At 52.3% G+C, this 21,846-nt stretch overlaps 1 protein-coding gene across 4 annotated transcripts in view; it reads right to left on the reverse strand.

Annotated features, from left to right (window-relative positions):
- The window catches only part of COL22A1 (collagen type XXII alpha 1 chain), a 269,693-nt gene that overhangs the window by 4,551 nt on the left and 243,296 nt on the right, over window positions 1-21,846 (reverse strand). For all 4 annotated transcript variants that reach the window (XR_008373874.1, XM_053559196.1, XM_053559195.1 and 1 more), the window contains 11 exons: window positions 20,072-20,125; window positions 18,187-18,231; window positions 17,327-17,380; window positions 15,803-15,856; window positions 11,499-11,552; window positions 9,843-9,914; window positions 8,367-8,402; window positions 7,652-7,696; window positions 4,991-5,170; window positions 3,199-3,265; window positions 623-805 (listed from right to left, as the gene is read on the reverse strand). Coding sequence is in view for 3 of the 4 variants with exons in the window: in XM_053559196.1 (XP_053415171.1) it covers window positions 623-805; window positions 3,199-3,265; window positions 4,991-5,170; window positions 7,652-7,696; window positions 8,367-8,402; window positions 9,843-9,914; window positions 11,499-11,552; window positions 15,803-15,856; window positions 17,327-17,380; window positions 18,187-18,231; window positions 20,072-20,125 (844 nt within the window). In the remaining variant the exon portion in view is untranslated. The remainder of the gene's footprint in view (window positions 1-622; window positions 806-3,198; window positions 3,266-4,990; window positions 5,171-7,651; window positions 7,697-8,366; window positions 8,403-9,842; window positions 9,915-11,498; window positions 11,553-15,802; window positions 15,857-17,326; window positions 17,381-18,186; window positions 18,232-20,071; window positions 20,126-21,846) is intronic.

Here is a 21,846-nt window from a genome sequence, read left to right on the forward strand (position 1 = left end):
TTAAAGGCACCCACTGATGGCTAAAGTCATACCACCTGCTTCTCCCCCACCCCCATGTTATCCTCATCAGAAAAGAGTGAACCATGAGTCTGACCTCAGGACCTTTCTCTCTCTCTGGCCTGCCATGTGCGGTGAGTTGAGTGGGCAGAGACCTGCTGTTGGCCAGAGCTCCATGTCCAGGAGGTCACTCTACCTGGGAGCAGAAAGCCGCCATCGTCAGCTGCAGCTCAAGGCCACTCTATCCAGTTTTAAAGCTTGCACTTAATCTCCATTTGCCTGGAGATGAAATGTCTTATTCCTCAGTTAGTTCTAAATTGGCGATGGGAAGATGAAGAAGGCATGTGGTCTACCCCCCTGAAACCTGAGCAGCGGAGATGGAGAGAACAGGAAAGAAGGAATGGATTCCATCTTCCCAGCAGAGTACAATTTGGTAAAAATGTCAAGTATGAAAAGCTCTTATACATATGAAAAATGGCATGATGCCACAATTCAGGCAGCCCGTTGCCAAGCTACAGGGAATGGGGAGGGAAAGCATAAAGCAGCCCGGCTGTGCGGCGCCCCACGCCGGCTCCTTCTCAGCCTCCTGTGGGCTACAAAGCAGACTCCTTGTGTCTTCACTCACCTTTGGGACCGATTGGTCCACTGGGTCCTTCCAGACCCCCCTGCCCAGGTCTGCCTGGCTCCCCCATGGGGCCTGCCCGGCCTGGAAGCCCATCTTTTCCAGGGGGTCCTGGGGGTCCAGGTCTTCCTTGAGATGACTTCACGTGTGCTGAGGGCATCTGGGCCAGGAGATAGGTGAGTCTGGCTATAGAGAAGGAAAAACAGAGAAGCAGCCCATGAAGGAGGGACCAGAGGCTAAGGACAGAGCGGCAGCTCACTGCAGAGCTCCCAACCCAGGGGACAATGACAGCTGCAAAAGCAGAACCAAGGACACCCCACGTGGCACCTGCAAGTGCACCTCTGACCAGGGCCAGCCACGGGGGGGTGACCCTCACTGCCCCTGGAGCCTGGACCACTGCCAGCCACGTGGGGTTTTGGGCCATGAAAGACATGCAGCTCGCAGGGTTGGCGTGAGGATAGGGAAACCGGTAACACAGATGAAACAGCGCATGGCACCCACGAAGGGCTCGGCAGGTGCTGGCTGCTCCAGAGGGCAGGGCCAACTGAGGCCACAGCAGTGTGGACAGGAGTGGTGGCAGGTACTAGATTGTTGGGTGGGAAAACTGAGGGCTGGAGGAGTTAAGTGACTTACACAAAACTATTAGTGACTTTTCCTGTCTGAGCATCAAATTCCTCACCTGTAAACTGAAGGGCTGGATATGGCGATTATGGAGGAACCTTATACATCTAAAATGCTGTGATTACAGAACTGATTAAACACCCAGAGGGTCAGCGCTGGCCCACACTTCTTTATTGGCCAGAGGGTACAGTGTCCATCTGATGCCCACCAGGGGCTGTCTCCGTCTGCTGTGGAGTCACAGATAGTCAGGGCCACACCCCTGTCTTGCAGACAGTGTAGCTGGGGCCAGAGGCCGCGAGGCTGCCCAGAGCCCTGACCTTCATTCATGTAACTGCAGTGGAGTCAGGGCCTCTGGCTTGCTGGCCAATTCTGCTCTGGGCAAGCTGCCTCCCCAACTCCTCTCACAAGGTGGCAGGAGGTCCCGAGGTCTCCTTCCGTGACCTTGACAAATTGTTCCACTCTGTAAGCCTTAATTTTCTCATCTTTAAAGTGGAGTAGACACTTCCTCCTCAAGGGCTGATTTGGAAGAAAGGACCCAGCACAGAGAGACACCATCCTACGTGTTCAAAATGGGCCTTGCATCTGACCCTGGGCTGGGAACTGCCCCAGGGCAACGTCCACATCTGTTATCGATAAATCTAAGGCCCGAAGGCAGGACCCAGAGGCCTACACACTTGAGACTTCTGCTCAGCAGGAACCCCATCAGAGTCCTGTCCCCCTTCCTCTAGCTCCTTCACCCACCCAGGACCCCTCCTGCCTTGTGCCCCAGGAAATGGCCTTCTGCTGTCCTGTGTATGTAGATGGACTGTGTTCAGCTGGACACTCCAAGAAGGCAGGGGCACCTTATTTACGACGGTGTCCTTGTGCCCAACATAGAATATGGCACGTGGGAAATGCAAAATCACTGAGACACGACCATGGGAATAAAGTGCCCCCCACACTTTGTCCCTAGGAGCCTGGAACATAGTGACGGTTTCTCTACTTTCCTGCACCAGGATCACCTGTGATTTTCCTCTCCTCTAACTTTCCATTATAGACAGAGTGGGGATGGCCATTACACAAGGGGATGTGGTGTTGAAGGTCACTGATCCTGCCACCAGGACACCCAGCTGCAAATCCTGGCCGGACACTTATAAGCTGGTCGCGTCGGCAGAGTTACTCAGCATCTCTGCCCCTTACAAGTCTTCCAACAACCACATGCACCTCTGTAAGAATGTTGGAAGGCTTCCCCAGGTGAGTTAACATCCACAAGTTCCAAAAAGGCCACCTGCCTCAGGCAAAGCTGTTATTATTCCTCCCTCCCCAATCCTCCCTCCGGAGCACCTGCTCTGAAGCAGACATGGGCTAGATGTGGAGATTAACAACTCAGTGCATCAGGACCAAAAGGAATTCAGCTCCTGGAAAGCACTGTCTCCCTGGCTCCGGTCAGGGCCTTTGCATATGTCATTCCAGAGATCTGGGGACACCTTCCACCTTTCAACTCACAGCTCACAGGGACCTCCCCCCCGCCCCCGAAGCTTTACCCTACCCCTTTCCTGCCCTCTGAGCTACCTTAGCCATGTTTATCTGTTCTCTTTCAATGCAAATGAAATCACAGAACTTTTCTTACTTTACTGAAATCATCTTGTCTGTGAACTTATCAATCCCTCCCCTTGGAACTCGAGCTCTAGGAGGTCCACAGCAGACCTCCCCAAATCATTTAGTGATTAGATAGATGATGGAAGGCACGGAATAAATGGATGATCCGAGCAGAGCTGAGTTTGTAGGTGGTGAGGCCTCCTGCACTAATCAAGTGGTAATCAAGTGGAAGCTGAAGTCTACGTGTCAAATAAGGGCTGGGCCAGAGCCTTCAACCCTGTTGTTCCACACTTGAGTTGCCACTAGGGTTGCAGTGGTAAGGTAGGGAAGGCTGAATGCACAAACTTTGTCCTGGAGCTCTTTTCTGCAAGGCTACTCACTTTCTAGCTGCTTCCCGAGCTCTTCTTGAATAAGCCGCCTCAGGGTTTCCATGGATGGAGACTCCCCCTGGGATGGAGGGAAGTTGGAGTTACTTACCTTCCAGTAGGCTCCCTGAGGCCTCCGTCGGGGTATATACCTGGAAACCACATATCCTCAGCCCACTTCCCTCCACTGTTCCCTAGCCCAATCCCTTCCACTGCTAATGCCATCCCCCTTTCTCTGCCAGGCAGGCGCATCACCCCATTTTAATCGGCAACCTGTACTCAGAGCTTTCCAAGCCACTGTTGCCCATCCACCCACACCCTTCCAACTTCCGCACTAAACTATCTCCTGTGCACGCCACTGTGCCCTGCCCTTCCACCCACCCCTTCCAGCTTCTACACTGGACTACCTCCTGCGCACACCTCTGTGCCCATGAGTTTTACCCACATACTCTTCCCAGCACTGGACCTGGGAGTTCTAGCCCCTGATCTCTCCCTACCAAAGTCCTGCCCTCTCTCTGGGAAGAGTTTGCAGGCTGCCTCCTATGTGAAATCATGTTTCCCTGACCTGGCCAGCTGGCCTCTCAGTTCCCTAGGGGCTGGTTTCTCTGCTCAGCTCTGCATGGCCCTACATACTATCTGGGCGCCTGGTCACAGAAGCTGATGAGATTGTCACCCAGAGAAGCAGAGTGCTGTCCCCAAGCTCACGCAGAGGCATGCAACTGGGGAGCTGTCCTGAGGCCCGATGGGGTTCACCCCTTCTTGTCTGACTCTTTCAGGGCAGTGTCCCCCACCTGAGGTCAAGGGTCTTACTGTGCTCATCTCTGCAGCCCCAGCACCAGGCACAGCCCTGGCATGAGGTGGGTTCTTCTTATTCCCTTTCTCTTTTCTGACCAAGAGACTTCGATGTCAGTCGCAGGACTCCTATCACTACCCACAGTTATGGGACTAGCAGACTGTGGAGAGGCTCCAAGGGAGCACTGGGCTCCAACTGAGTCTTCCAGACTCTCGCCAGACTTGGCTGAGAAATGGGCTCTGGATGCCCAGCCTCTGTCAGGGAAGCTGAAACTCAGGCTGACCACAGAGCATCAGAGCTGGCAGGGACATGGAGGTCACCCAAACCTACTCACTGAGGAGCAGGAAGGTCCCCAGAGGACAATGCAGGCTGATGAGGGGAGGACATGGCACAGGGACAGGAGCTCTACTGTCACACTGGCACAGCCAGCATGAGCTTGTGCTATGAGGCCACGTAAGGTCCAAGTCCCACCACCAGAATGAAGTATGTTACAAGAAAGACAATCTCACTCTAAACAAGCCTGTCTTTATACGTTTGGGAAAAAATGGGATGGAGAGAGAAAAATGAATATTCCAGGTCAGCAGGTAGAGAGCAGCAGAGCCAGACACTAAATGCATGAGGAAATATCCCACAGTAAAGCTCAGACCACTGAGAGCTGCGTGTCAGTCAGGGTCCTGGGGCAGAAGGTTCCTGCAACCCAAGGAATGAGGCCTTGAGGACTCATGACCTTCCAGGCAGAGGGCTGAACCAAAGAGAGATGCTATTTCTCAACATTCCTTAAGCGATGCACATTATTTCACTTCCTCGTCATAATAAATCTAAAGAGGACTTTCTTAGCCCCTGTTGCAGACAAGGAAGGGTGGCTCAGAGAGGGCAAGTAAACTCCCCCAGTCACACAGCCAGTCACTAGAAGGCTGTGGTCTGTAACCCGGTCCCTCTGAAGTCCACACACTTCCCTGGCTTTCCCTCAGACCCAGAGGGGCCCTGAGTCTGAGGCCAGGTCAGCATTCGTACCCTCAGGCCTGGAAATCCTGGCTGGCCTGGAGGCCCTGGGGGCCCAGCTGGTCCGTTCTCCCCAGGCGGTCCTTGGGGGCCCATCAGGCCTGTGTGGCCTTTGTGACCTGGGATTCCAGGCTCCCCCTGCTGGCCCTTCCCACCTGGAGGTCCTTTGTCGCCTTTGATCCCAGGATCTCCCTAAGGAGAAGAAAGACGTGCATCAGTGTGTATCTCGGCACTTGAAGGTTCCCCCTGTGTAGACAGGGCTGGTGGGACCTTAGGCAGGACCCCTGTCAGCCTCCTGGGCCTTTGAAAGGGAGACCTCAGTCTTGGCTGATCCATGCATGACTTGGGGTAAGGAGAGTCCCAGGGTCCGTACCCACTAACTACCCTGATTATGCTGATGAGCACATGAGAAAGCTACCTGCCGACAGTTACACAGGAGTCACAGAGAAGAGAACAAAGACTTTGATTTCCAAAGTGTTCAGCCCATGAGTGCAGCCCCTGTGTGTGCCACGCCAGGTGCTGAGAGTGATGATGAAGCTGCTGGCCCCCTCCCAGCCTGCTTCTGCTCTTGGTCAGGTGGAGGGATGGTGGCACTCTCTCAACAGAGGCAGCTTCTTCACAGGTCAACTCCCCGCCTTCTCTCAGGGCCAGTGAGTGCACAGAGGTTACCCGATGGCCTCAGACACTGCCTGGCCCTCCCTCCCCAGAGCTGATCCAGTGTGACATGCTGGATCCATGAATGATTTGGGTACCACACAAGCCCAAGGCAGTCCAGTCCCCTGCCTGTGTGTGCCCCCACTGTGTTTGACCAACAAGTCCCAATTGTTTTTGGGTCTGAAAATATGGTGGCCACAGGAATGGCCTCAGAGTGCAAGGGGAGTCCACTCTGTTGCTGGGGTATCGCCGAGAGAGGGAGAAAAAGAAGAGACTCAAGACGATGAGGCATGACCTTGGACTTGATGAGCAGATCTACAGAAAAGGAAGCCTGTGCAGTCACTGAGCCAATAGCCCAGTGTGCATCAAAACCAGACCCAAGGTTTCCAGACACTGGTGTGTGTGGGGGGGGCTTAAATCAAGGTGCATGTGCAGGCAAGACACCCCACACACACACATGGCTCTGCAAGCACAGACCCCTCTGGAGAGGGAATGGTTTCTGGAACCCTCTTACCCCAAGTCAAGCAAATGGACCCCAGGATGGGGGAGGTGATGGGCACACTTTTTTCATTGCATTCATTTTTTTCTTTCTGCAGTTGTCATTGTTCAAGTATATACCTGTATTTCTTTTGACATTTCAACAATAACCAAAAAGGCAATGAATTAAAAAAAATTAATTTAGCCAGATTCAAGGGAGTCACTTCAGTTTCCCAGGGTGATTTCTTTCCCAGGACACTATCATCTCATTTGGGGTCTATAAAAGTCTTGGGTCTGCATTTGGCTGGATGCTAAGGCCCCAACAAAAGCAGTACACTCAGCATTCCCTATTCATTAAAGGTCTCCCACTCACTTTGCAGTAAGAGGACTTCTCCCGTATTCCAGATGTTCCCAGGGGTACAAGGAAAGGGTAGTCTAATGGCTTCTGGCGATGCACCATAAAGCCACTTATGAGGGGAAAGACAGTCGCTAGGCTTATTGATCAGGACAAGAGACCAGAGTCCTATTCGCGGTCTGGATTCCTTGGCTCTCAACCAAAACTCAATTCTACATCCTGCAGCGACAGTCCCCGTGACACTTGACACTGGGGACCATCCACGTCTTCTCAGACATGGCCGTGCTCCTGGCTGCATCACTGGAGAGCCAGCAGCCAGGAGACAGACAGATGGAAGTCACAGGCAGGAGGGAGCCAGAACGACCCAGAGGGGCAGAGTGCCTGAGGCTCTGCTCCCACTTTCCTCTCTCCTCCGGCTGCAGGAGAAGCCAGCCAGCTCCCCACCCATCCAACGTGAGAAGAAAGCCGAGATAAGTTCTTTGCAGGACTATGGAAAACAAGCGGGGGCGGGGTGGGGGCTGCAGGGACGGCAGTGTTGTGCAACATGCCACAGTGTGAGGCTGACCAAACGCAGGCTGTGGGCAAACAAGATGCTGAAACGGAATTGCAGCCATGAGTGTGAGGACGCTTCCTCCACACTCACGACAAAAAAGAAAAAAAAAAAGAGAGAGAGAGAGAGAAAAAAAAGAAAGAAGAAAAAAGACTTTCTTCTCGTTGTTTTGTGGAGTCATGAAATGTAAAGAAAGGCTTTCTGCATGCAGCGCCAAGGCGATTCATTATGGAAAAATCTGTTCCTTTGTCACCCCCAGTGACAAATCTGGCTCCCAGCAAATTGGCATTTTGGGAGCCCGCACATCCCACCGGGCGTCCGCACGTGGACAAGGGAATCTGTCAATGTCTCCTGATGCTGCCTTTGAATCTGTAATCATGGTGATTTTACTCCTTAAAATAATAAGCAAAAGAAAAGAGGAGAGGAAATAATTCAACTCAGAACAGTCCTGGGGGAAAGGAGGCCTGCTGCAGGGCAGGTGATTTTACTGGGCACAGAGACGGCCCCACTGGACATGGTGCCCTGGGTTCCAGGTGGGCCACTCAGAACCTGCCCAGGACAAACATCAGCCTTGCAGGGCCCTGCATCCATGGAAAGGTCCCAGCCATGTGTTTGAGGTGCCCAGGCCCCCACTTACCTGTTCTCCTTTGGATCCAGGCTCTCCAGGCTTCCCAGGGGTCCCCTGTGACGAGATCCAAGGGGAGGTGGTCATTGTCCCAGGGCCATCTGAGCTGGCATCTTTGCCCCTCTCAGTGTCCTTGACAACCAAGGAATCCTCAAGAGATAGGATTCCCTGAGGGCTTCTTTCTAATCGGTCTGGACACTGTGGAGGCTGGAGGTGGTCCACTTCCCCTCCTCACCTTTCTTCCAGACAACAGCCATCATGACCGATGGCACTAGCCCATTGTCAGTCCCCTCCAGGTCTCTCCTCTCCCCTCGCTGGATACATCCCTCTCCCTTGAACACGCCTGAGAGACCCTGCAGGAATTGTAGCCTGTGATAAGCTCTTACCACCTGGCGACCTCTAAACCAGCCATGATGAAGGCCTGAGGCCCTGTGGCCCGGGACACACAACTCCACCATCCCATGGCCTCTGCTGTCTCAGGCACTCTGCCCACAATGCCACCTTCCCTGTATCTGTAACAAGCTCCCACCTCTCTGTCCAGATGACTAATTCCTACCCAGCCTCATGAATGACTGAAAAACATGGGCCACTTGTCCATAAGGCATGAAGGGTCTCAGCATGGGCACAGCAGGGCACCAAAGCACTGAGCTTGGGGCCAGAGGTGACACAGGACAGTGGCCGAGGGAGAGCGCAGCCACTGGAGAGTGGGAATGGGTGTGGTACTTACCTCCTTTCCAGGGACTCCCTTCTCTCCTGGTTCTCCCTGGGAAAAGGAACAGAATGTCAATTGGCCCTCCAGCATCAACCCACTGCAAGGGACACCCCTGTCCTCAAAACAGACATTTTCACTCAAGTCATGTCCCAGCCAAGACAGCAATCGATGGTCCACCTGACCAAGGACATCCCAGACAAGGTCCTCTGGCCACCCTGTGCAGGGGAAAGCAGAAAACCATCCCAGAATGGGAAGGGGACCCCCTGGTTCCATATGCCTGAGTTCACACACAGGCATCGAGAATGTCAGCTTCACAAACTGTCGCTCATGGTCAGGAGGCCTCTCTGAGAAGCAGGCTCAGGGTGTGGGCTCCTCCATCCTTTGTCTGTGTAACCCTGGACAGCCTTACAACTTCCTTAAGCTCTCGTGCCTCAGGGTTTCCATCTGTGCAAGGAGAGCAGCAGCCGCACCTGCCCGTAGGCTTGCTGCGAAGTTCAAGTGTGTGAGTGCTTGTCAGGCACTCAGAGCAGCCCAGGCATGGACCAAGGGTGGACAGATGACCCACTGTCACCATGACTACGGAATAACTGCTGTAAGGCGTCCAGATGTGGGGACCTGGGTGCCCAGTGGCACCCAGATTATTAACAAGGGGGTAGAGAAGGAGGCTGTGGGCTTTAGCAGTGAAGCTGCTGAGTGAACAGGCCCAAGTGGAGACTGATGGACAGGGCTACGCAGGGTGGTGTGACGGGAAGGGGTCAAGGAGGGGACACGTAGAAGGGCGAAAATTCAACTACAGGGGATGAAGCAGAACTCAGGTATGTGACATGCAACAGCCCTCGTTCATTGGCCAGCCAGCCACAGAGTGGACTGGAGCACACAGACTCTCTGGGGCCCAGTTTGAAATGTTGGAGTCCCTCCCCAGTCCTCCCGCTGGAACCCAGTAGCGATCACCCTCCCTCTGACAGTCTTTCTCAGCACCATGCTGCCACGTCAGGAGACCAGACTAGGGCTAGCGAATCACAAACTGACCGTGTGGCCTCATTAAACCACATACGTGTTCTGATCCTAAAACCCAAACTTAGACCCTTCTAAGGGTCTAAGTTCCAGGGTCATGATCATCGCTGTCCCACTGTTCCACACAGACATCACTGTGATTATTTATATTTATTGAGCACCTGTAGCTGAGAACGTCACTGACCCCTGTACAGGGATTATCTCATCTAATCTTGGAAAGCAGATGCTGCCCTCATCCCCATTTGGATAAGGAGGCAGCAGCAGCACAGAGAGGCGAGGAGACTCCCAAGATCTCTCAGCTGGGGAGGGGTGGGCCCGGAGTCCCTCGTGGGCATGACCTCTGACCACTACACTGTCACCTAAATCATCACAGCCTGAGCAAATGGACCTGAGGACACAGGAGGTGGCAGGGGAGGGACTGATCTGAACATCATCCCTGGAGGCGAGTGTCATGTTTCCCATCAGGGTTCTGCTTACCGGAGGCCCACGGGGACCCAGGAAACCAGGGGGCCCAGGGCTGCCACTTTCTCCTTTGCTTCCTTTCTGGCCCTGAAGAGGGAAAACATGGAAGTAATTCTTTACAGTCACGTGGCAACTGGAGCAGATTCAGAAACCTCGTGACCATTCTGTACTCTGAAGGCCTGGGACATCTGGAAGGTAAGAAGAAAGATGGGAGTTGGAGCTGGGAGGATCACTTGAGACCAGGAGTTTGACAACAGCCTGAGCATCATAGCCAGACCCTGTCTTAAAAAAAAAAAAGAAAGAAAGAAAGAAAAAGAAAGAAAATAAAATAAGAAGAAGAAGAAAAGAAAGAAGATAATTCTTTCCTGTAATGGAAGGGATGGGCTAGGAACAGATGGGGCTCTTGTGACTCCTCATAGGGACCCCCCAGGGCAAGAAGATGGGATTTGTTCTTATCAATAGCCAAGAGTCTTGGCATTCAAAGCAAAAATACCCAATGGGCAGACATTTAACACAAATGCCCAGAAGTGTGTGCTGCCCTACCCGCGTCCTCTGGGAGAGAGCACGATCCTCCTAGGAGGCTGCCTGGCTGGTGGTGTGGTAGATCCACTCCCTAGGAACTCCTTTAGGACTTGTCCAGCCTCAGCCTTTCTGAGAGGCCTCCACATGGGGCTTGGCTCTTCTGGGGTGAGCTCTACATCGGGCAGATGGTAGGTCCAGTCTCATGGCCCAATCCCATCCCGTCTGCTCTATCCACCAGCAGCGATAAGCACCATGCCCAAGGGAGGTTGCTAAGTTTGCTAGAGAGATTCCCTCTGCACAGCTGTCCCAGTCCAACAGGACAATGGCCTCCACTAGGGTGACCAAATCCCCAGTTTGTCTGGGCCTGGCAGTTTTCCCAGGATGCAGGATTTTCCAACTGGGAAAGCTTCTGGCAAGCCTGGATAAGCTGGTCTGGTCACTCTGGTTTCCACTATGCCAATGGATAACTGACCAGGACTGGTCCTTGCTCTGCCCAGTACAACTGCGGCTTGACTCACCACATCTTACAGGTGGCCTGCTAAATAGGGATGCCAATTTTGGCAAATAAAAATACAAGCAGGCTGTACTGGGAGGAAATTTGTGGCCAGACTTTATCTTAGTTAAGCCTAGAACCCAGCAAAGGACCATCTTTCCCAGCATGTCTCCCAGCTACCAGGCTTGAACTCCAAATCCTGCCTGTACCCTCCAGTGACCGGGACCCTGCTTCTTGGCCACATGCCTGTCTCAATAACACGCCTGTTAGGCCTTCTTGCTCTGTCTCCAGCCCTGGAGTTCTCTCATCCTGGCATCTGGCATGGTGACCATTGCTCAGCCTGGGTCCTCTCATCCTCCAGAACCATCAAACACCTACCCTATGACCTTTGACACATTTTGTTTGCTTTTGTAAATTTTTTTTTTAGTTTTTAAGAGTTTTAGATGCCTGTGGTTAGAGTCAATGGATAGCCAAGTACATAATCATATGTATTTTAAACTTTGAAAGAGGTTTCCCCCAACAGAATCATCTTGCTTCAGCCGTTTCTCCCATCGGAAGCCCCACTCCCCATCAGTGGAGCCTGGGCAGCGTGGGGTGAGAGTGCCAGCTCCTGAAGCCTGTCCCACTGCCGTCACGGAGCAGCAGGAGAGACTCACCGTGGTTCCTGGAGGGCCAAGGTCTCCTGGCGATCCCGGGGATCCATTCTTACCCTAGTGGAAAAACAGACATCAGCACACAGGGGATATTTCAGAGCAGGGCGGTGTGACCGAGAGGTGGATGGATGTGGAGGGCTTGATTTCACACGGGATCGGCTACTCCAGCCAGTGCGGCCCTCAGTGAATTGCCCCTTTCCTCAAGGGTGCTTTTCCACTTGTAAAAGGAGCTCATACTATTTAATTCATAATATTGTTGTGGAATCAAATGAGTCCCTGAGCATGAAAAAGCCCAGGGACTGGTGCCCACAGCATGGCACATTTATTCACCCAGACAGCATCTTCCAACTCAGACACAGCGCTAAGGAGCAGAGAAGCCATCTAAGGAGACCAGGCCTACAAATAACTGTCTGCATTGGGGCAGGAAGCCTGTCTGGGTGCTTAGGGCATTCCGCACCCCCTCCCCCGGCATCATCATCTTCTCAAGATGCAGACACTTGGCACAGAGAAGAGAAAGGACTTGTGCAGAGTCACATGTTATGGAACGGAAGGTCACAGATTCCAGAACTGTCTCTGAAAACACCAGCATTCTCTAGTTCCATGGATGTTTTATCCACATTTGTAGGTTTAACAAATACATTTAAAGCATCAGATCCTAGTAGAGTGAAAATCAGAAAGCTCAAAGGGCTCCCCTCTCAGGATCAGGCAAATCCCCACTAAGACTAATACTTGCAGCTTAACCTTCCAGGCTGAGCTGGCCAGTTCCTCTGCCCTCCTGGGGTGTATTCCTGCCAGACGCCGCCTCCTCAACTGGCTATTCCCTCTGCTGGGAGTAACCCGGAGGCAAATCTGTGCCTTGGGGCTCCTTCTGTCCCACGTTCTAGCCCAGTGTCAGGGACACAGGGGGCTCTGCTGAGTGGCATGCTGATATCAGAGAGCCACTCTCCAGGGATCCTTAACCTAGAGGGGCCAATTCATGATCCTTGATGTTCACAACTGTGCTGGCTTCCTGGAAACACATTCCAGTACAAAGAAGGTGCTTCTTACATACAAGACTGTCTTCTGAGGGCATCACATGTGTTACTCCCTGCTCTCATCAGATACCAGCATTGTCAGCATTTTGCAGATGGGGAAACCAAGGCACAGAACTGCTAAGCGGCCTGCCTGCGAGGGACATCTGAATGTGGGCAGCACTGACTCTGTCCTACACCGCTCTGTCCCCTCCTTAAGGACGCATGTGTGGCCAGTGATCGGAAACATAGCTTCTGCCCTGTCCCTAAAGAGTGCACGTGTGATCATGGTAATTCACAGGCCTCATCTCACCAGAAGCTCCAGGAATCATGTAACATAGGTGTCTTCAGCCTTGTACCCCAGATAAAGAAAACGAGGCACAGAGAAAGCAGAGGCCCCTCCTGGGATTGCTGGGCTGGGGCGGGCTGGGATGGGAGCGGCAAGCCTGGATTCCCGGAGCGGACTGCTTACCCTGCCCAGCCCTCCTGTGAGGCTGCACGGCGTCTCCCCGCACGGTCCTCCACCCACCAACCCATCTGTGTCCCTCTAAAAATATGTTCTTTGGCTCATCCCCATGGAAATGATCTCTCTCTCCTTCTTCCTCGAATCCTCCCTTGGTGGGAAGGTAAGGGGGACAGCTGGAGTCCACATCCTGGCTCTGTCACTTAACTGCTATGGGATCTTGGGTGAGTTACTAGACTTGTCTGTGTTCTATTCCCATTTGTGAATGGGGCGAGTGGGACCATCTGCCTCCTGGGGTTCAGGGACAATCGAACAAATAAGTCACCCAAATCCTTCATACTGTCCCCAACACTGACCTGTGCTGGGGAGTGCTGGAGGTGGGTGGCTGGTGGTGGTCAGCACATGGGCTGTTCTTACCCTGTTGACTGCAGATTTTAAGGAGTGCAGAATGAGACCTTTCAGGCCATTCTCACGGTCACAGTCACCACAACAATGAACGGAGGCACACCATAAATATCCAATGTCTAGTTCAAGGCTGTGTGACATCGCTGGGCTGGCTAAGAACCTTCTCCTTGCTTAGGAAAGCCTATCAATTCCAGCCGTGTGAGAGTGAAGTTGTCAGACAACTGACTGGAAAGTGCTCTAATGTGTTAAACAATATTGGGCAATTTTTAACAGCTTGTTGGTGACAAATTCCTTACAGTGCACTGATGGGTGCAAACCGGAGCCACAGGGCTGGCTGGGGAGACCTGCCTTCAGCCCTCCCTCCATGCAGCCTGAGAAGCCCCTCACAGCTCGCCTGGGCCCGCTACACACCCACTCCACACACGCGTCCTGGGCTCACGTCACTCCCTTCCCTCTTCAGTCTCTCAGAGTGTGTGCACTCCAGCGGGTCTGAGTGCCGCTCTGTGCCAGGAGGCCCTTGGACAGGCAGGGATACAGCCCCTCCTTTCTCCGGGAACAGAGATGGTGTGGGGTGTATTCCGAGGGCCAGGCACTGCTCTGTCACTTTGGTGGGTTAGCTTGCTGCCTTCTTACAGCTGTCCTGCTTCCATTTTACAGATGAGAAGACTGAGGCCCAAGAGCAGTGGAGAAAGAAACCTCGTCCACGTAGTGAATAAGGGGGAGACAGAAATCAAGGCCAGACTGCTTCACTGAAGAGGAGGATGCAGAAGCCCAGAGAGAGAGCAGGAGGGACCCCAGGATTTTTTTCATTATCATTCCCTTCCTAGGTACCTCTTTAGACCTTTTTTTCCCTCAGTCTCTCCATATGCAATTTAAAGATCACCACTAAGCTACATATATGTTTACATCTGTGTTTGATACATAAATAAAAGCTTTTGACAGCCCAAGAACCAGTGTTTTCCCCCTGGGGGTGTTATATCCCATCCAGAATCCATGTCCCATCTAAGCCACTGTGGCCCCACTGGGGGAGAAGACAGCTCTACTGGATGAGTTCTGAAAAGGCATGCCATCCAAATCCATGGCCCCTGCCACACACCCCATCACTAGGATCCGGAAGACAAAGCACGTGGCCCATGGCTAGGTGCCAAGCCTGGGATTGGGTGTTGGAAAAGTCTTGGTTGTAAACCACCTGGGCCCGTGTGGAGGAAGCCGTGTGCACAGACTTAGAAAGCCCAGGTAGCCACCTGGTAGGTTTATCCAGATAGTGATTTATTCCACTACTCATGCAAATAAGCAAGTTACAAAGGAGAAAATTCTGTGTAAAAAAACATGGATTCTATATACTATGGGCGTGTTAAAAATATTTTTAAAAATACATAAAATGCTTTCAGAAGTGGTTCCCTCTGAAGTGTGGGATTGGGGTGGGGGAAAAGGGAATTTTCCCATCAGCATGGATCCATTAATGATGATGAGGATTTAAATGACACATGCAGGCTCTCTGTGCAAGGCTGGCATTAAACCCCCATTCCCCCAACGCCCTCAGGCTGCTGCTAGCTGAGAGAGGGAGCTGCCTAGAAGCTCAGGCAGCAGGGACAGATCCAGGATACATACTGACCACCTGGAGTATTTCAGGTTGAACTGTGCATCCCCCAAGTTTGCATGTTGAAGTTCTAACACCCAATACTGCTGGAAGTGGCCTTATCTAGAAACCAGGTCTTTGCAAAGGCAGTTAGTGTGGGTCACACTGGTGTCCTTATACAAAGGGGAACTTTGGAGACAGGTGTGCAAAGCAGGGACAATGTCTTCTTTTTTTTTTTGCAGTTTTTGGCCGGGCCTGGGTCTGAACCCACCACCTCCAGCATATGGGGCCAGCACCCTACTCCTTTGATCCACAGGCGCCGCCCTGGGACAATGTCTTCTGAAGATGAAGGCAAAGATCAGGGTGATGCTTCTATAAGCCAAGAACACCCAACATCACCAGCAAGGCTGGGGAGGGGCACAGAGCAGATTCCATCATAGTCTCAAAAGGCAGCAGCTCAGTTGCCACCTTATCTCAGATTTCTGGCCTCCAGGACACCAAGAAAACACACGTCTGTGGTTTCAGTCACCCCATGGGTGGCTCTTTGTTACAGCAGCACTGGGAAACTTACAGCAAGTATTGACTCAGGGTGGCCCCGAAGGACAGCAGGGCGCCATAGGGCCCTGCCATGCCAGGGGGCGCCTTTTTAACTTTTGTATTGTGGGCAGGTGGCCCCAGAGAAGAACCTGGGGCGTGGGGGAGAGGCTTAGGGCAGTGGCTACGCACCAACTGCCAAGACATTGCCGCTTTTTAACAACGCACGTGGCTGCACCAGAGTGACTCAACTGCCTGTTACTGTGGCAACAGGCCCTGCAGAAACTTGGAGCACATTAGTGTCAAAGCAACTCACCGGTGGGCCCCTCAGTCCTTGGGGACCCTGAGGCCCTGCAGGTCCAGTATCACCCTGGAACAAACAGAGAGAGTTCATGTTATCTCAGTTGCTACAAGAAGAAATACGGACCTGACTTCACCAAGTTGTCCGAGAGAACCAACTATCTCTGTCTGAAGTGTGTCATCACTACCCGCCAGGTACTCGGGATAGGGACAACTCAGCTCCTATAGGGAAGCACACGGAGCCCACGTCGGGGCAGCCGCTTATCCACTTACTTGTTCAATATACCCCACCTGGGCTCCATCTTGAACTAAGAGAAATAATCAGAGCAGCTCTTTGAAGCTCTTTTCCTGAAAGCTGGAACCACCCTGCTGGAGCCGCCACAATGATGAAACACCACACAAGCTCACAGTGTGAGAGCCTGCACCCCTCCCTGGGGTCTGGGGGTGACCCCACCTGTGTGGCGGGTGAGACAGCAGAAGCTCCGGCTGGGCGAGCTGCCACACAAGGAGACTGTGCAACACTCCGCAAAGTGGGTCGAGATGGAGGGAAGAAGGCGCTGCCCTCGTCTGGCTCCTGGCTCTTGCTCCAACCAGGCCTACCACACTCCTGCCCTTGTAGGGCCGCATGTGGCCTTTTCTATAATCTGCAGTGAGGGGTGAACTGAACCGGGGTTTTCCAATTGCCCTTCAGCTTTGCCTGGGCTCCACATGCTAGGTGGAGAAAACACACATGACCTTCTAGTCCTGTCCCCCCACTAGCAAGTCAGCCAAAAGCCACATGCCCTTGTGCACCAAAAGCCACATTCCCTTGTGCACCAAGAGCCACTGGGGGAGCATCCGCTCTGTCAGGGTTTAGAGGGGTCCTCACAGGTCCACAGGGCGAGCCTGAGACCACCATGGGCTGCAGGACCTTGTGCCCACCCTTCAGGGCCCAGCAGCACCCCATGTGTCGGGCTGCCCTACAGGACACAGCATGCGGTGGGGTGGGAGGGGCTGAGCCGCCAGGGCATTTAGAGCAGGCAACCCCTGGCTCTAGGCTGACTCTGCCTGCCTCAGACTCTCTGTGTAACCACCAGTAAGCCCCCTGGCCTCTCTGAAGTCATATTTTTCATTTATATCACTGGGGTGGAAATTTTCCTTGTTCTTTCCAGATCCCACGACCAAATAAAAGTGAGTGGCATGAAGTGGGAACCTGGTTGCTTTGAATGTTAAAGAGCTCACAGGGATAGAGAGATGACTCAGGAGAAACTCTGGCACGCCTCTCAAGTCCATTCAAGGTCAGATCCAACAGGCCTGTCCTTAGTACCAGTGACAAACCCATCAGACTGATCCAGGAAAGCCTCTGTATCAACAGCAAGGCACAGGCGCTGCCAATGGGCTGGAGGCCACAATCTCATGTAGGCCGACTTCAATTCTGTGGCGTCTGTGTGCACCTATTGGCAGGGCTGCCACCAACCACTGTGGGACAGTGTCTGGGTGCCACTTTCTTGATGCCTCCACCCCCTTGGGCCCAGCCAGGTCCCACAGGACCCCCACTTACATCTTTTCCTGGTGACCCTTCCCGGCCAGGAGGCCCCATGGCACCAGGCTCTCCCTAGGAAAAAAACATTTAATGTTAGGAAGGAGATGTTTTGGCTACTGGCTGCCTTGACCACAGCACTTCTGAGGATCTGGAAGAGATGGAAAGAGCTAGGGGACTGTCGGCTTCTCTGCACAGAGCTCTGGTCCTGATGTTACCTGAGGCCAACTGTGAGTGCCTGTGGCCACACTGTGCCTCTCTGAGCAGTGCAAATGGAAGAATAGTAACTAAAGGAGGGTCTGGCACACCCACTCGGAATTCAGCCTCCTGATCTGCCGACCCTTCCTACACCGGCTTTCTGCTTGTTATCTAGAACATGTGAGGGGATCTAACCAGCTGAACCCTGAGGTTACGTTCATCTTGGGCATTCAGAAGAGACAGGAGTGAAAGGGTAAGAAAATGGGCTCTGGGGTCTTCCTGTCCAGGATAAAGCTGGTGGTTTATCTATAGGTAAGTTCTGGGACCTTGGGAACATCACGCATGTCCTCTGGGCCTTAGTTTCCTCCTTCACAAAATCAGCCTTGTAACAGCACCTGACCCAGAGCTCAGGGCCCATGTGATGGTACAGAGATGGAGACCACACCTGAATCTGGACTGATATGGCCAAACTGGCTGCACACCAAGGTCTGGTCCCAGAAGAGCCACCCAGAGGCATGAGACCAAGACAGGAGTGGCACTGCCGTGGTGCTGCTGTGCCAGCGTGCCCACTGTCCTTTCTCAGGGAAGGTGCTTTGCTGGCCTATAGTCTCCAGGAAACCTCTGCCCAGCAAGTGTGCACTCTGCTTCACCTGGGATGAACTCCACAGTGAAGTGCCACTTACCCGGGGGCCAGGTGCGCCAGCATCCCCCGTGTGTCCCTTGAAGCCCTAGGGGAAGAGAACGAGGTCATTCTACCAAAGCCGGAGACACGGGCGCCTCCACCCAGCTTCATCCTCCCGCTTGCTCCCCGCTCAGTCCCCGCTCACTGCTGGCTGGCCTATCCATTTGCTACTGGCTGCCTTTGGAGGCCCTTGGAGTCTGTCTGTGACTGAGCCAGGGGCCCACTTTAGCGATGGGACCTTGGATGCTTTTACTGCCCTCACTGGGACTCACTTTCCACATCTACAAAGTCTAGAGGGAATCTGCTGCTGCAGAGTCGCTGTGAGGACCCTAGAAGAAATGAATAGTGCTCCCCAGGGGTCCAAAACAGGCAGCCGCGTTTCCCTGGAGGGGGCTGGGGGCTGCCTGGGCCCAGCATCTTCCTCTAGGACACCAGAACACCATATCCAGGGACCTGAATGCACTCTCCTCCCCTATACTCATGACAAAAGCCACATGAGGGAGCCACATGCCCTGTACCAGGCTCTCGGCTGGGAACGTCACATGCTCTGCCTTTTCCTTCAGTGCTCCCAAGTGCCCTACAAGGGCGGGAGGGATCACAGCCTCCATTGCATAGAACAAACAGAAGTTCAAAAGGTCCTTCTTATGACTGCAGTCACAAAGTCGGCAACTGACGAGACGAAGGCTGAACTCAGGTCTGTCTATCTGGAAGCCCACACCCTTCCTCAAAGCGCTGCCCAACCCGCTCCTCCCCGGGAGGGCCCGGAGGAGCTGGGCCTTCTCTGACCTGCCTGGGTCTGGCTCTAACCTTGGTTCTTTGTCTCAAGTCCCAGTGGAGAGATGGGTCTTGCCCACAAGGCAGGTCCCATTGATCTCCCTGACTGAAAGGGAGCCCCTCTCACTCCAGTAAACTAGGAATCACTTTCTAAAAATCTATCTCTGTTGTAACTCCCAAGAGAGTTGTAACTCCCAAGAGAGGTGGAACTCCTCATCCTCAGCCTCATCTGGTGCAATCTCAGGATGAACGAGGGGACTCAGGAACAAAGAAAATTGATTTTTGTGTTTTATTTCCTCCTTATTGAATTCTACACAGATAATTTATTGATTTTTTTAAAGAAAAATAACATTAAAGAACTAGCATTTTGAGCTGACATTTCTTGTCAGGTAATTTTAGAATTATCATTAAAAATGATATTTTTTCCAAAAAAGGAATCATGTCAACAATTTGACAATTATATGGAGGTAAAGCATTAACAAAAACAATCCAATAACTATATGCATTTCCTTTTTATGGAAAAAAATAGTATCTAGATGTGTGTATATATGTACAATAGCTAAATTTATATTTAAATAGATGCTGCAATTCCTATACGTGAAAAGGACTAGAGAAAAAATAACACATTTAATGTTTACAAGCCTTACCTCTGTGTTGTAGAATTAGAAGTAACTTTATTATTTTCTTCTTTATACATTTCTTATTCTTTTTCTTATTATTACCATCATGATTACTATTATCATACAATGAGAATGGGTTAATTTATAAATGGGAAAAAAAGCTATGACAAGTTTTTGAAACAAAAATTAAGACTCATTTTTAGGTTCTATTAGCTAGAAAAAAAACTACTGCAATTATAATACATAAAGAAAAAACAAAGAAAGCTTATAAAACTAGAAGGTAATGAGGTTTGCAGTTTTGAACATGAATTTTATAGCTTTGGTATGTAAAAAACTGTACTGATGACGCAGAAACACCACTGTCTGTGGGGAGGAACTTTGGGACCCCAGGGTCAGGCAGTCTTGGCTGTCTCTGCCCAGGGAGCTTTGAGCCATAGGCCATGTGGCTGGCAGGTGTGATGCTACAGTGAACCTTCTGGACGTGGCACTTACAGGTGGGCCTCGGGCACCCTCTGGTCCAGGCAGACCCGGCTCTCCGGCTGTGCCCTGAGAGTAAAGAAGAAAAGAAGAGTTTGAGGACAGACGTTGTTGTTGGCGTCTAATGCTTCATACCATTCCACGTCCTTGGGCCCATCTCTGTCCACCTGGCCAGCCCCTGGCCCTGGGACTCTGGCCCACTTTAGTCCACACACATCTCACTGTGCACTCAGGACTAGCCCCCTCCTGGTTCTCCGGCGACGGTGTTAGTTACACAGGTCTCATCTCCCCTTCCGTTGTCAGACGCGCTCTACTCTGGATGAGAAGTCACGCACCCATCATGGCTATAAATGACTTGATGTCTACTCACAGACACACAGAAGGCAGCGATTACCTCTTGCGCTTTACAAGTGGCAACACTGAGGATCAAAGAAGTGACACGTCTGGCTAGTCATTAAATAACAAAGCCAGACTGACTTCCAGCTGAGTGCCACACCTGCTCGTGGGAGGCCTGTGACATGCAGAGCCTTACCCCAGCCCTGCTGTCACGTGCACAGAAGCTCCGGACACTCACTGTCTATGGTGCTTTACTGCCTGCAACACAGCACTGCCCTGCACAGTGGAAGGAAGCCCAGAATCAAAGCCAGCTAGAGCCCTGGGGGTTCAAGTCACACAGTGTGATTGGGGCAGACAGGGGTGGGGCGGGGGGAGCACAGGAGAGTGGAGGAAAGGCAAGTTTTGCTGATGGGGCTACTGGGGGAGCTTGTTGGACCTGGAGGACATGCCCATTACCAGTGTTTTGCCCACCTCATTTCCACAGGTTGTAAATGAGGTTTTCCTGGGCCCATGAGAGGGGCAGGAGGGACAAGAGAGGTAAAGGAACATCCCTGGATTTAGAGAAAATGCCAGAGAGAAGAGTGGGGCCCAGCTCTGCGGTTCAGGTTTATTTGGCTTTTAGCCTTCTATGCTGGATGCTCCACCTCTAGTGATATGGTTTGAGGTGTCACTTCCTTATAAATCTGGCTCATTTCACCCTTGTAAGTCTTTGCAACTGATGGTAGATGGTGTACAGCCCTGGCCTGGCTCCTGCCCATAGTTACCTGAGACAGCCATCACTGGCCCCAGGCACCTGACGAGACGGAGCCCCTCGTCCCCGAAAAATGGAACAGCAGCTGTTGCAGGTTTCCCGAGTGCTCTGCACACCTGACTACAACGCAACAGGGGCGCCCTTGTCACCCTTCAGGTGAAACCCTGAGGCACAGAGAGGTTAAGTCATCTTCTCAAGGTCACACAGCTGGGGTTCTAACCCAGGCAATTTGGCTCCAGAGTCTCTGTACTTCACCTTACACTGTAATTAATGTGCAAATGACTCTTAATGAAAAGTTAAGTGACAGGCAACTCAAAAGTTTTCTTACTTATCCATCTGTGTACCTACCCACACTCTCACTCTCATCTATATAGCCATCTAAAGATGTGCTGTTGACCTGTCTGTCTGCCTGTCTATCCACTTGTGTTCCTCACTGCAGAATGGAAGGGATAAACTCAAAGTGAAGAGGGACCTGAACACCTGCGTGGACTAGACGCAGCCATTTCCCAGCCACATCCTCTGGGAGCGCCTGCCCTCTGAGAGCTTCTGAACAGTCTTCCCTAAGGGTGTACACAGATGAAGGACATTCCCTGGCCATACAGGGTGCTTGGTTTTGACATATGGGAGGCCCAAGCGTGTGGGAAGTGATACCTTCAGGAGCAGAAGGTCCCCAGCAAGGCCTGGCCCCAGCTACCCCTGGAGT

Source organism: Nycticebus coucang, chromosome 13, assembly GCF_027406575.1.
Source record: "Nycticebus coucang isolate mNycCou1 chromosome 13, mNycCou1.pri, whole genome shotgun sequence".
NCBI classification, from domain to species: Eukaryota; Metazoa; Chordata; class Mammalia; order Primates; family Lorisidae; genus Nycticebus; species Nycticebus coucang.